The following is a 14,811-nucleotide window of genomic DNA, read 5'->3' as shown; positions in this document are numbered from 1 at the left end:
GCCTAATTTGTACACAATCAACACATTTTTTTCGAAACAACTTGTTATATTGTTTAACTAGGCCTACATGGTTAAGGAAAATGGAATAGGCGTTGAAGTGATTTTCGTCAAATCTTTGTGGCGTGAAATGACGATGAACAAAATGAATAGTGCTCAGAATGTGCAAACAAACGTTTTAGATACAGGGATCAGGCAGTTCTAAGGCCCTATACATCTGGTTCTTTTGCCTTCTTCTTATCTTTGAAGTCTTGTTTTTATTTTTCACCGTCGTGAGAGCTTTTCTCCTATTTTTATTTTCCCAAATTGCGTCATATATCGTCAACGCGTCACGCTTTCGTGCGTCATCGAAGTTCCGCTTGAGTAAACACGCCGTTAGGCCGCGAAACTTGAAACAAAAAAATTCAATATTTTGTTTTACCGTTTTTCTGTCGCAGTAACAAGAAAAAAAACATCGTTCTTATAAGGTTTTTAGCTGTAAAACACAAGTAAGGATTCTATAGGTCTTATAAAAACGTTTGTTAATGTATGTTATGGAAAACTTCTATATGTTTCTTTTGGAAATGTAACATCTGGGTAACAATTGTGTGTTTTTTAACCAAATCTCTCTATTCTGGCAGTTCTACTGAGAAAAAGAAAACAGAGAAGAATAAGGGCAATCTAGCATGCCAAGATTAAAATCCACACACAAAGCGCCACTTACGGTGGTGGAAAGTTCAAACAATGGACAAGTTCATGAGTATGGGTCACCTAAGCTAAGAAGTCTCCATCCCTGCACTGCTAAAGTTGTGTCATGCAATGAAAATGTGAAATGGGTAATCTTCAAGATAAAACATTTCTCTTAATATATCACTGCTTGTATAAGATACCTACTTTGTGTTTTTTTTTAGATTCAAAGTAAGGAATAAAACGAAATAATTTACTTTTTTTTTATTTTAGGTTTCTCCGGATTGTCAGCTCACAAAGAAACGATTCACAAAGAACAAATCCACAACTGAAAAGAGCCACAAAAAAGAAAACAACAAAAGAACTGACAGTCTTGCAACTGGTTTGCATGCGATCCACATTGACAAGGGAACAGCGTCAAGTCGTAAACCAAACTTCAAGAGACTGGACTTCAAACATGATGGCTCACCGTGCTATAACAGCGATGACAATAAAGAAAATGTTGACCCAATGGGACCGTCGCCTGATGTTAAACGACGCCCTTCTAGAAAAAACATTGATGGACCAAGACACTACCTTAGTGCCACATCAAGTCGTGTTAATCGCATGTAAAAAAAGGAATGGTTTTATTGAAGATAATCTCTCATAAGTGACACTGTTTTCTACCCTTTTTGCAACTTCGTGCAACAGACAGTGCCATTTTTGTGAAAAAATGTGACCACAACTTGAAAAAAGGAAAGAAATAGCAACTTTCTTCTGTTGCATTTTTACTGCTTGTTCAATAGCTGGGGACACACAAGGTGTATTTACAGCTTGTACTGTTTTCAGCTCAATTGCCAACTGCACTCTTTTGTACATATTTTATCCTTTTGTTGTTGTACTTGACATTATAGCATCGCTTTTGCTGCTTTGATATTCCGTTATTTTTGCCTTTCAAAATAGGATTTACTGTGCGACAAACCAACTCCAGAAAAGATTTTATTGTGGAAACATCCAATATGTGTTTAAGTGTTGATGGTTTTGCATTGTCTTCCTCATAGCAGCTCTGTTCAATCTTTTTTAATAAAAGTTTTGAAGTTATGTTTGGTTTACCCAGAATGTTTCAAAGTACAGCAATGCTGCTTTCAAAAAGTTTTAAGCAAACAGAGGCATAGACATTATAGTTCAAACTATCTACACCAAGTGTTCATGAGAACCAAAAATCTTGGTAAATCTAAATTAAACACACCAACTCTTATTATTTGTAGTGAAAAAAGTTAATAAAGTCAACCACACTGGCAAAGTATGTCCTATGTTTTGTTCTACTATATACGCAGGGTTCCTATCAACATAAAGACAAAACAAAGCTAACGTTTTTAAAAAAATGTTTGCTTTTAAATGAGCCATGACATATCACACGCCAGATTTTCTACTTAAAACAATCTGTTTCAGCAACTTCTTGTTCATAGAAAATACTTCATGCATCTCACCACAGCTCAGGCCTCGGTTTACATTTAACTGTAGCATGGATTTGACTGTAATTTCACTAAGTCTGTTAGTCCTTGTAATTGTTGAAAATAAGGTATCCTGTCAAAAACAAGGACATTTCTTAAAAATAAGCACTTCAAGACATTGCCCTTCAAAATAAAGATGGTATGGCAACCCTGTATACACACTTGTGCTTTTTGCGCTAAAAGAAACATGTGCAGGATTACCCCTGCTGTTTTGATGCCAAACTTTTTTTGTTTACTTGGATTATTTGCCAACGAGGTAATATTTTGAAACTCAATAACAAAACTTTATTTACAAGGTCAAATAGGCAGCAGAAGCAGAACAACACAAGTAACCTAAACACTGGCAGCTAACAGGATGCAATTGTTGGTAGCAGGCAAGATTGCCCTACTTAATATTGAAAACCACTTTGTGTTTTGTCGTTTAAAAGCTAAATTGACAACAGTAGGTAAAACGTATTCCGTCCACCACCTGTTAATATCTCGGCAGTACTCAACAAGCCATAAAACATAAAAATACTAGGGTCATGGGATTGTGTCACGTGAAACAATAATCACACTTGGAACAATGTGTCGGATTATCTGACACTCTGGCCCAAGATGCCTTGTGAAAATTCAATATGCATTTTAACTTCAACAGCTCCGGCCTTTTCGACATGCAATTGTTGCTCAACTACTGCTGTTTGCATTCTTGAGGAGTTTCTTTTTGCTTGGGATTTTTCTGCAAACATAGGTTAAAAATTTGATTTCAAGTTGATTTGTTTGCATTGCCACTTCTTTAGACATAGCCATACTGAACAGTTTTGTAAAACACAACGTAAAATTCACTTTGGTTTCAAAGCAGTTGCTTGGCCACTGTGAGCCAGTTTACTTTGTGGTTTATGCCAAGTTGTGGCATCGAACAGAATGGCTTTTTACCCTGCCACTTCCAACATACGACCTATCTGGGACCTTATAAGTGGAAAAATTGCATTCAAAATGCTTTAGTTTGGATCCTAGCTCACTGGTTTTGTCCATAGGTCATTTTGTAAATAAACATACTGTACTAAGTTTGTAGCTAAATTGGACACATAAAAACTACATCACAATTATTCAAACTTACTTCTGGATCATAATCAGAATCATTGACAGAATCTGAATCATCACCAGATCCAGCCAAGTTAAACTGAAAAATAAGGTTACTTGAGTCGATGCAGAAAATGTGGAAGTTAGAAAAATTGTAAAGTGCACAACTTCAACACTAAAAGTTAAAAGTTATTGCCAACAGTACATTTCTGGCAAAAAAATAATAAATTGTATAGGTGACCAATTTATGCGTTTAATTAAGTGCATATCTACAGCTATTAGTACAATGCTCCACCAAAACCTGTATAAACCACAGTTGTAAATCAGTTCTGGCTCCGGATTTTGCTTAAGGGATGAGCTTAATTTGAGCCTGACTTTATATTTGAAACCTAAGTTAAATCTAGCTCCGGCTTGATTAAAAAAAAATGAAGAATTCAGGCAGTTTTTTTGCCTTGTACTTTTGGGCACGTATACAACACAGCAAATTTATAATTCAACCGCACAAATATCTTGTAATTGTTTCAGCATCTACACCAGAGGAGGTTTATCTTAGTTTTATCATTTGAGAATCCTCACCGGAGCATCTTCATCTTCTTCTTCCTCCTCTTCCTCGTAATCTTCATCATCATTTGCTTCCCCGGTAAAATAGAGCACAGCTCTTGGCACGATCCTATCACGGAGCAAGTGACCGATCTCAAAATCACTCGCCAACAAAGCTTCAGTGTCTGAATCCTGTTTACAAGTCAGGACAAAGTTTTTTAATTTTTTTTATCACATGCGTGGTTTAAAAAAGATATGTTATTATTGTGTTGTAATTTGATGCAAGTTTTGTAAAATGAAGATTTTTAAACTTAGCTTTGACAAATAGTTTATTCAAAAACATTTACAATATATATGTGATTCAAAAATATGTTATTTTCTAGTATAAACTTTCCTCTTAACAAAACTGACAGAAAGATTTCATGGATGCTGTCATTATCAACAACGCAATTCATTCAGTAAGTACTTAACACACCTCGTGCAGTTTTTTTCACCAAGTAAGTCAGTGTCTAGTGCAGTGTTTTTCAACCTTTTTTAAGCCACGGAACACTTGATGCATTAAAATAATTTTGCAGAACACCAAACGAAATTTTGATGCAATGAAACAACTAGGGGGGGACACTAAAACGCTAAATTGCGGTAACCGCTAAATCAGTGATTTTCGACCGGTGTTCGACATAAAACGCTAGTCAAAGCATGGAAGCCTAAAACATTAGTATCCTATATTGAAAACAGCAAATTTCTCGCGGAACACCTGACGATCTTTCACGGAACACCGGTTGAAAATCACTGGTCTAGTGTCTCACTTTTCTTTTTGACTAATTTTTTAGTGAAGTGGTTTCAAATCGAGAGCTCACTATAAAGCAGCCAAGAAAATAGAAATTTATATGATATGATCCCTAATGTAAGATGACTTAATTTTCCACATTACTTCCAATAGTGCACTCAAGAAAATGTTTGAGAAACACTGCTTTAGTAGAAGCCTGCTTTCTTGACAAAATTCAACCGTGTTTATCAGAAAGTACTTTTCAGAAATATTGCCACTTTTAGACAAAGAATTAAATGTTTACAACTTACCATTTCAACGTCATCTTCTTGACCTGTAATAAAAAGAAACAAACATCAAAAATTCATGTTACAAACCACTAAACAGTTAAGAGCAGTGATTCTCAACTGTGGCTCTCAGGGCCACGTGCGGCTCTCAACTACTTATTTTCAGCTCGCACCAGACTTCAAAAAACCACCAAAGATTACTATTTTAGCTTTCAAGGTAATAATCTTTAGTGATTTTTTTAAGGTCTCATTATTTTTTGGCGGTTACTTACACACCGGTTAAGAGTGTTTGAAAAGTAAAAAAATACAATTGTTGAGGAAAGCAGAGATGTTGCATTGAACACACTTTAATTAAAAAAAAACTTACCTTCAGGGGGTGAAAAAAAGTTGAAGAAAGAATCATTTGGGACTTGTTTTGTAACAGTTCGCACTGTTCCACGCCCTTTGTGCTTTTGTTTCTTTTTGATTGTTTTCACGGTTATATTTTTTCCTTTCACCCAATCAATTTTGCAGCTGAAATTATAGATTAAAGTTTATATTTTTTCGACAACTACATCTCAAGCATTTAGTCAAAAAACCCGTCAATTGCACCTATTTTCAAATATATTTTCCTGCTTGGGCTCATTATGTGTAAAAAAACATACTATTATGATTGTTGCATCACATTTAAGCCAGTTAAAATGAAAGCAAAGAAATCACACACAAGTAGCATTAAAAGTAACTGGTATCACAACACAGTATTAAAAAGCTCTATGTCGCCAACATTTCAATATTCTACACAACCATAGCAATGAGACCACAATGTCCCCAGTGTGCCAGCTGTCAATCAACACACCGGCAGATGAGTCCTTCATAAACCCAGTAATGACATTTCCTACACTTTGTCACATAAAGCGCACTTGGTGTTGTGCGACAATGAGGTTGTAAATAGGTTAATCATTTCACATTTTGTAGGTGGAATTTTTTGTTCCTACACTGACACTTAGTTCAGTAGATGCTACTAAAATGTATCACTGTAATATGTTTTTATTTATGTGACTAATTACTGTAATAAAATTAAGAAGGAAAATTTAAGTAAAGTTAATTGGCAACAGACAGTAAAAATACAAAACTGCCATTTTTTTATACTTGTGTGACTAGTTGCTGTAATGATAGCAAGAAGGAAAATATATACTTCAAGTCAGTGGTTCTCAACTGGGGGTTCGCGGACACCTAGGAGTCCGCAAAGCGTTTTCTGTGGGCCTGCGACAACTTCTTAATTCGCGCAAAACAAGATTAATAAATCGCGATCTAAAAAACGCATCAGTGTTTTAAAATGGCATGAAAAAAAATGAAAATGGTCCACAAAGGCAAAAAGGTTGAGAACCACCACTTTAAGTTAAGTAAACCAGAAGCAAAACAATGTTTCTTTTTTACCCTGTACAGCTGACTATTTCTGGACCTTCAAATGAGAAAGGATCTTTTTCATCAGGTTGGGACTGGAGTTTGTAGTATTTTGTCAAAACATTATTTGAAAAATATGCATTGCTCTCGAACACGAATTCCAGTGTAAAACCCTACAAACCATAAAAATGATGAAAAAGATTGGAGTATATGAACATTAAAAAATACGACAATGCTACCAAAAATAATGATAGGACAAAACAAAGAGTAAAATGTGTTAGAACATGTGCCCAAACACAAACTTTAAACAGACAGTAGTTATATTTGTGGAACAGCTGTACAAGTACAATGTTATGACAACAATCTCACCATTGGTTCATTGGGTTTTGAGAAAAGTACTCGAATGTCAAGGAGATGAACCAAAATTGGTTCGTCATGTTCCTGAACCATGTCTTGCAAAAGAGAAACATTTTTGAAGATCGTCAACCAAAACTCAGGAATTCCCTTCGCAGGATCTGTGGAGAGAAAAGTTACACTGAATGTGGTTTTAGGGTCCAGGGCAGGGGTTGGCAACCTTTTAGGCGACACATGCTAACTTAAGAATTTACTAAATTTATGTTGTTTCCATGTGTTAATCACCTCGCGTTCCAACATTTTTTAACATAATAGTGGTTCGTGCCAACAGATATCAATAATAAAGAGAAAGCAGAGTGTTTTGTGCATGTAAGGCTGAATTTTAAGACAACGGCATGATAAAAACTATAAACAAGCAATGTAACAGGTTAAATTGTTACTTCAATATTAACACACAATTTGGCTGGCGTGCCATAAAAAACCACCTTGTGTGCCGTGGGTTGGGGTTGCCGACCCCTGGTCTAGGGGGTCTTTGAAGCAATAGAGTTTTCAGCAAAGTTGTGAAGTGGGAGAAAAAAAAACTGACTCCAATTCCACTTAATTAAAGTAAACTAAACCAAACTCCAAACCAAAAACACATGATGTATATAATCTATTGCTGCCAGGCATAATATCTCTGATGTAAATTTACCTATGTAAAATTTACCCTGATGAAGCGACCTTTATAGGCTGTCAAAACGTTAGAATAAAAATACTAGCCACAAGAGCTCTATAAACTTAACACATGATCTATGTCGTTGTCGGATAATTTATTGCAGATTTTTTAATAAAATTGGCTAAAATTTAAAGTCACCATAAAATGTCATGACCTTGTCCACACAATATTTTTACAAAACAATCCGGGTTCTGCATGATAAAGTGTGACTCCACCATCTCAACACTTCTAGTTATCAGTATTTCACTTTGATTCTAAGCACCGCTATTTCATATTTGGGTAAACCTTTAACCAAACTTGTTTACGACTCAATGGTGAAAATAATGGCCCAAATAGACATGAATAGTGACATGTTTTATTTTTCAAACGTTTTAGCAAATGCTTATGTCATCATCAGTGATATGAAGGGCCACATTAGTTACACCATTTTACACCCATTTTTGACGATTACTTTCTCATTTGTAGTAATTTTTTTCATGTGAGGACTGATTCATTGGTTTAATATTGTGTTTTCTTCTTAATTGTGGTCAACTTTTATGTAACACACACATTCCGTTACTTTATTAACCAAGTCATATGATGAATTAACCTGTTTCAGTTTCCTCCACCTTCATCTTGTCTTGAACATTCTCCTAAAGGAATTAAATAAAACACATATAAAGCATGCAGGTAAAGTAAACAAAGTTGAACCAGCAGCTTAAAACTATTTTGGTACAATGCGTTCTAATTTAAATAGGTGAAGTAGATCTAAACCGAAATTGTATGCAAATAAAAGACACATTTTTCAGTTTCATGCCGAGTAGAAAATATTCCTATCCAGTATCTATTTAAGTGTTTATGAGGCCAAGAAATATCGTTAGCAGTTGAACAAGTGTCATTGGCTCACTGGTAGGCCACAATGCGATTTGAAATGGGACACATTGACCCACATAACAAAAGTGCAGACTACAAATATGAATATATCTGCTTATTATTTTGATTTCAGAAGTAAACCGACATGTAGTGTTTGAAAGGTTGCTGTAAAACTATACCAATTTGTGTTCGTAAAAAAGAAACCTGATCATAATAATGAGGTAGTGGGTATAATAGCATTTTAGGCATGTAAACAGGTTTTCACACTAACCTATATATATATATATATTAGATTTAAAACCAGCTCTATGTCACAATAAAAACAACCCTGTATGCAAATTCCTATTTTGTGGAAAATGTGTGTGTGCATTTTTCCACAGAAAGATGATATGCAATGCACAAGATAACTATTCTGCCCAAAACATAAATGAATATGTTTTAAGTCTATTGCTTGTTCATGTGCATATAATAACAACTTAAACTTGCTTTTAAAGCTTTTCATCGGTCAAACTCCTTTCAGCCTTAAACTGCTAAACATGCATATTAACATCTGAATACCTATTTAAAAGATTCAAAGGAACCTTGTAAATACGTACAGATATTTCATTAACCTCGTCAGCTGCATCTTCCTTCTTCTCTGCTCCTTCCTCCTCTTCATCACTCACCCACTCGCATTCGTCGTCAGTTGGTTCGTAAATTCCATTCACTATTGTCTGACGCTGCAAAGCAATAAACATAACTAGAAGGGTGGCTTAGCAAATTTTGCTTTTGGACATACAGTATAAGCTATTTTAAAACATTAATATATTTCCCATGCCTATTTTGGGTCCCATATTAGCCACCAGCTTTATTATGGGTCCCCACATATGCAAAGATCTAAATAATGCATTTCAAGAGAAATTCAGGGAAGGGGACCCATAATTAAAATCGATGTATTCAGTTCACCAGTATTACTACATTTTCAGTGTACATGGTTTGTCCATTATTGTAAAAACAAACAGCGAACAAAACAAAACTCAGTCTATATAGAAATAATATACCCAATTCAAACATATATTTTTCTAATGTTCAAGTTTATATAAATCAGTTTTTACAAAATCATAACATTTTAGGCAAATATCGAATAACAAGGAACCAATATTTTTTGGTTTTAAAAAAACTGTAAATCCAATATACCTTGTACATATAGGAAATTTTTCAAACTACTGTGCCATTTATTTGTTAAAACAACACACAATTTAAGTACATTGTACAACATTATTCTCTCTAAACTTTTATCATGCATTTATTTTGTGGAAAGCCATTATAATATTGCAAGTATATTTACAATGACATAGGTAAGGCTTTTTACCTTTTCAAACAATGGTTTGTATAAATCAGCATATTTTCGCTCTAATTCATGAACTTCTTCATAAAACTTTGCTTCAACTTTTGTTGATTCAACTTGAAGGTTTTTCAAAGCATGGATTCTTCGTTTGATGATTTTTGGAAGACTGGAATAAAAAACAAACAATTGTTTTGTTCCAGAAATGTAAGTTTGATTGCAAACCAACATGGTTAAATTTGCAAATTGTACATCTGTGCAAAAATGAAAGACTATGACAGTGAACTGATTACCTTTATAATAGAATCAGTGATAAAAGAAAAGAAAAACTGTCACTTTATTCAGCAACTGGTCCATTATAAAAATTGTTTAGATCAAATAATTTGTTCCCTTATACATTTTTTGACCAAACGCTGTGTATTGTTTTGCAATTGTTATTTAGCATCTCAGCCACATTTGATTTGTTGCATTGCATTTCATACGTATCAATGTATCCGGTTGGAGTTCCCACAATACTGTCAAGCCTCTGCTGTAATGCGGCAAGCACTTGTGGGTTTTGCATCATTTCTGATGTTATTTGGCTTGCTGAAACAATAAAAAATGATCTAAATCATCAATCAGCTCAAAAACACAAAATGTCGGTCATTGCAATGTTAAAAAATTGTACGACAAGTTAAAATCATGAATTTTCTGCAAATATATTTGTAACATAGATTTTAAAATTCATCTTATTGATTCCTATTTTTGCTGCAAAACAATTACTTAAATGTAACAAAAAAAATTACAGACAACAAGTAAAAAACGTTTCAATCACATATATGAACACGCTTGTATGCTTTCAGTTGTTGACCTTATTTAAATGTATAATTTTCATGCAATAAGTTTTCATACCAGAGGGCAATGCTGGGACAACATCTTCTGTCGTTTCCCCCTTTTCTTCAGTTTCCTCTTTAGCCACAATTTCTTGCAAATCAGCGTCCCCAACTCCGGACATATTTTTTGAAGATTTCTTGTGTTTAGATAGAAATATAAATTTATCAAACACTGCAATTTGATTCAGGACAAGCAATCTAAAAAGTGGCAAAAGCCAATGTCAGCTAAATATGAGGCATATGAATGTAACAAAATAAGTCAAATTTTTTTGCAAATACCAATAAATTAAAAAAAAATTCAACAGTGACTTAAAAACAGATATTATATGAAATTGAGTACTATGGTTAAAAAAATCTCTTTCTGTTTTGTTAACAAAGATTTCATGACACGCCAAATAGTTTCTGTGCCATAACAACACCAACATGTTACACAAATCTAAACTTTGAGCAAAAAGTTAATCACAAAAATACAAATCCAGAAGTATTTTACAAGCCTAGTGAATTCAAGTCTGGAAATCAATGTAAAAACTAAACAATCTCACCTCTAATTACAAATAAAGTATAGAACATAACTTTTTTTTTGCAATCAATAATACAGAAACAACCGCGCTGTCATTTCTATTTTAACCCACATGTGTCAATTCCGCCGGGAATTGCAACAAAAATCCAATGAGTGAAGAAATTATGAACCCCAATTTTCTTGTAAATTTCTTCTCAATTTTAATTTAACCCTAGATATTTTTTAATCAAACGAATAGTACTTTGTTCAGTTAATGTAGTAATTAAATTTTTTTGAGAACAATCAAGGACAACTTTTTACCAAAAAAGCTTGTTTAACAAACAATGCTGAAAATTCTACACAGTTATCAACAATATCTTTAATTTGTGTTTATTAAATGATGTTTTTCTTATTTACTTTAAATTGAGCACAAAATGTATTTTGCGTTTTCCGGTGTTGCGCAATTTTTTGTAAAAAAAGGGATTTTCCCTGATGGTAAAAAAAACTGTTTTCACACCGCAGGTAATAAAGTCCACGTTAACAGTTACTTACATTAGTTTTCTCTGTGTTATAACGCAGTAAGGCAAGCGACCACCGAGCCTTGATCGTGCAAGAGAATTTACTACGTCTTAACTCCAAAGTATCCATAAATAGTTTTGTAGACTTTGACCGTGTCTAACTTGGTTTGAAATAGTATTAGGACCAAAGTACTATGTTTGTGTCCTGTCCTGATAAACGTTTTATGTGGCACTGCCATCTATATTTGAGCGATGTAGTTAAAGCGTACATTGTAAACAATATTTTTGAGGGATTAAATTCTAATAAATATTTTTTTAGTATTTTTCTGTCGCAATTATTTTCTGTGTTTATGACAATGACTATCAGTTGTGTGTATTTTTTCCCTCTGACAGAATATCCTAACACTATATAGTAATAATTATTGTCCCAGGTTAGTCATGGCAGAACACAAACACGTAATGTCTGGTATCAAGAAACAGAAGGTAAAAACCCCTGCTCAGAAACCACGAAGAACAAGATTAAGTGAGAGTGATGGAGATGGGTCTTGTTTGGTTTGTGCACAACACTTTGAAACCTCCGCTGTAGGTTTTTGTGACCATTACATCTGTATCAAGTGCTCCATGAAAATGAGAATTTTGTGTGAGGAAAAGTTCTGCCCTGTTTGCCGCAAAGATCTCCTAAAGGTCATCTTCACAAGAGAAAAAAAGAGCTTTCAAGAACTTAACAAACTAAAGCTGATCAAGGAATCTCGTCATAATGTTAATTATTTCTTTGACAGGCAAGATATCATCGGTGAATACAACGGAATTTTAGAGCACAGATGTCCGCTGTGCAAAGATCGCCCCCCTGATAGAAATTTTGATCAGACAAGAGCTCACTTACGAAAGGAACATGTTCTTTTCTACTGTGACATATGCTTGAAACATTACAAAAACTTCACAAATGAATACAAGGTTTACAATCGGAAAGATCTCGCAACTCACAAGAGAGTTGGAGATGCAGATGATACATCACACAGGGGTCACCCTCTCTGTGAATTCTGTGAGGAAAGATATTTGGATGACGATCAACTGTTTCGGCATTTGCGCAAACAGCATTACTATTGTCACATTTGTGATCAAGCAGATATCAATGAGTTTTATGGAAGTTATGAGCTCTTGTTTGACCATTTTAAGAAGGACCACTTTGTTTGTGAACTTGATGATTGTAGGAGACAGGAATTTACAAATGTCTTTGTATCTGATTTGGATTTAAAAGCACACAAAGCAGCAGTGCACAACAAAAACAAGAGCAAACAGCAACAGAAGTTGGATCGACAAATTGATCTTGGATTTCAGTATCCCAAGCGCGAACCACGTTCATCAAGAGGTCGTGGAAATGATCGTCCAAGGGGCCAGTCCTCAAGAGGTCAAAGATACCGAAGTGAGCATGCAAATGCCTTTGAACGGGAAGACGATTTGCAGAAAGCAATTGCTTTGTCAATGAAGGAGGCTGAAAAAGAAGAAGTAAAAAGTCAGGAGGGTAACATGGAAAATAAAGAAGATGAGGATGCAAAAATATTTGATACTTCGTCTGATTTCCCTTCTTTATCAAAAATTCTGGACGCCACAAGTTCAGATCAGCCAGAAACAAGTTCTCAAACCACTCCAGGAACTCTTTTGAAATGGACTAAGGCACCAAATGTTAAAAAGCCCGGGCTTACAGAAGAAGAATTTCCCTCGCTTGATGTTATACCGGTTCAGTCATACCCAGCCCAAATTCAACCTAAACCAAAACCTAATGGTAAAACTACCACAAAAACCGAAAAATGGTCAAAGGGTCACAATTTGGCCAAACCAGGCATTACTGATGAAGATTTTCCATCACTTGGCAACAATAAATCTGATAGTGGAGTGGCACCGTGGGTTTCTAACAATTCTACCAAAACTAAAAAACAGACTCGTTCCCAAAATTCAGGCAATGCAATGGAAAAGCCTGGAAAAATGACTGCTTCAGATTTCTTGAAAACAGGAACTTCTTCCACTAAATCTGAAGGCAAAGGAAAGAAACAGTTTCATTCACCCAGGCCAGAGGCGGACAATGAGGAAGACTTTCCCCAATTGGACCCAGGCAATTCTGTGCAGGTTGGCAGAGGCGCTAACAAACATGTAGAAAGTTTTTCAAGCTTTAGCTCAGAAATAAACAGCCACATAAAACTCATCTCGAACTCACAATTGGAAGCACAAGGAAACAAAAATAGCTATAAACAGAAAAATCCTGTTCATATAGACTTAGAAAATGATTTTCCGATGCTTGGACTTGGGAAACCCATTTCAGTTCCACCAGGGTTTGAAAAAAAGGTTCCTTTAAATCTTGGAGGTGCTAAGCAGTTAGGGAGTGGCGATGTGAAACCGCAAATGTTTGCAGAAAACGATTATCCATCTTTACCCACATCATCAAAGCCTGTGTCAGTACCTCCAGGCTTTGGTCCGAAATCACAGCCTAAAAAGAAAAATGTCCAGCCAACCAAATCAAAGAACAACAAAGGATTTTTAGTTGACAACAATGACTTTCCTGGACTTCCCAAGAAAACCAAAGCATTTTCTCTTCCAGCAAAGCCTGTTTCTGGGACAACTCTCTCAGTAGGGAAAGTAATTGAACCTGGAATTTCAAAGCCTTCTCATAAAGAGACATTTCAAAGCCAAACTCCCACAAAGCAGACAAAAAAACAAAAAGGCTTTGCAACACAAAATGTGGATCAGGATTTTCCAAGTCTGTTTTCATCAAATCCCGCTCCGTTCCAACCAATATTTTCAGAACAGACACAACTCAAGCAAAGTAGAAACACTGAAACTTTTCAAGAAGAGCCTGTCATTCCCAATGGTACAAAACTCAATCTGGCAAATGTTTTTGACTTTCCGTCGTTATAATTTTTGTTAGGGATGGGGTGTATGTTATTTTGGACAGCTGCTGCCATGTTTAAGTTAACTCCTGGCAAAAAGGGTTCATATAACAAAACCTGAAATTGAGTGATTGCTTTTACTGAAGAATTATTTTTAAATTTAAATACTTTTGCGCTATGCATTCCAATCTATCCAGTGGTGGGATTCAGCCAGTTCGCACCGGTTCTATAGAACCGTCTCGAAATTCTATAAGATCAGTGAAACCGGTTAGCATTACTGGTTACTGTCAATGGACTTTTTGAAATATTTTTTTTCTGAAAAATATGACTTTGTGATAGAACAGGCTGACAAAAAAATTGTATCCCACCACTGAATCTATCCCCACATTTTGAATAATAGCTATTATTGGACTATAGTCTAACTTTATTTTATGTGTTTATATTTATTTGTGACACTGAATTGCTGATGTGGTGGTTTTGCCAGAGGCAGAATTTGTAGGCGTGAAAATCTTTGTGTTGTGGTAAAAATGTCAATTTATTTAGGTGCTAATTTTCTGTCCTGCATTAACTGTTATTAAAATCTCCTAAGACTTCAAACCAC

At 35.0% G+C, this 14,811-nt stretch overlaps 3 protein-coding genes across 4 annotated transcripts; 2 read left to right on the top strand and 1 right to left on the bottom strand.

Annotated features, from left to right (window-relative positions):
* Positions 1–324: 324 nt before the first annotated feature.
* Positions 325–1,743, top strand: LOC145215485 (uncharacterized). The gene is made up of 3 exons (XM_080084190.1): positions 325–485; positions 618–812; positions 937–1,743. The coding sequence occupies exons 2-3, from the start codon at positions 663–665 to the stop codon at positions 1,273–1,275; spliced, it is 489 nt and encodes a 162-aa protein (XP_079940316.1). The 5' UTR covers positions 325–485; positions 618–662; the 3' UTR covers positions 1,276–1,743.
* A 675-nt stretch (positions 1,744–2,418) lies between these two features.
* On the bottom strand, positions 2,419–10,540 carry LOC145215482 (nucleosome assembly protein 1-like 1-A). 2 transcript variants are annotated; one of them, XM_080084186.1, is made up of 12 exons: positions 10,331–10,540; positions 9,922–10,024; positions 9,467–9,608; positions 8,712–8,834; positions 7,853–7,895; positions 6,564–6,709; positions 6,228–6,367; positions 5,179–5,324; positions 4,836–4,858; positions 3,795–3,950; positions 3,256–3,318; positions 2,419–2,874 (listed from the first exon to the last, which is right to left on the bottom strand). In XM_080084186.1, exons 1-12 carry the CDS (start codon positions 10,431–10,433, stop codon positions 2,827–2,829), a joined length of 1,236 nt encoding a protein of 411 aa, XP_079940312.1. In that variant the 5' UTR covers positions 10,434–10,540; the 3' UTR covers positions 2,419–2,826. The 2 variants fall into 2 exon arrangements, with proteins under 2 accessions (XP_079940312.1, XP_079940313.1); XM_080084187.1 differs by having other exon boundaries at positions 8,727–8,834; positions 10,331–10,539.
* Positions 10,541–11,693: 1,153 nt separating this feature from the next.
* On the top strand, positions 11,694–14,807 carry LOC145213650 (uncharacterized). Its single transcript, XM_080082014.1, has one exon. It carries the CDS (start codon positions 11,767–11,769, stop codon positions 14,236–14,238), a length of 2,472 nt encoding a protein of 823 aa, XP_079938140.1. The 5' UTR covers positions 11,694–11,766; the 3' UTR covers positions 14,239–14,807.
* Positions 14,808–14,811: the final 4 nt, after the last annotated feature.

The sequence above is a fragment of the Phallusia mammillata genome, chromosome 2 (genome assembly GCF_965637545.1).
Source record: "Phallusia mammillata chromosome 2, kaPhaMamm4.hap1.1, whole genome shotgun sequence".
NCBI classification, from domain to species: domain Eukaryota; kingdom Metazoa; phylum Chordata; class Ascidiacea; order Phlebobranchia; family Ascidiidae; genus Phallusia; species Phallusia mammillata.
Note: the sequence above shows the minus strand (reverse complement) of the source record. Positions and strands in the feature narration are given on the sequence as shown.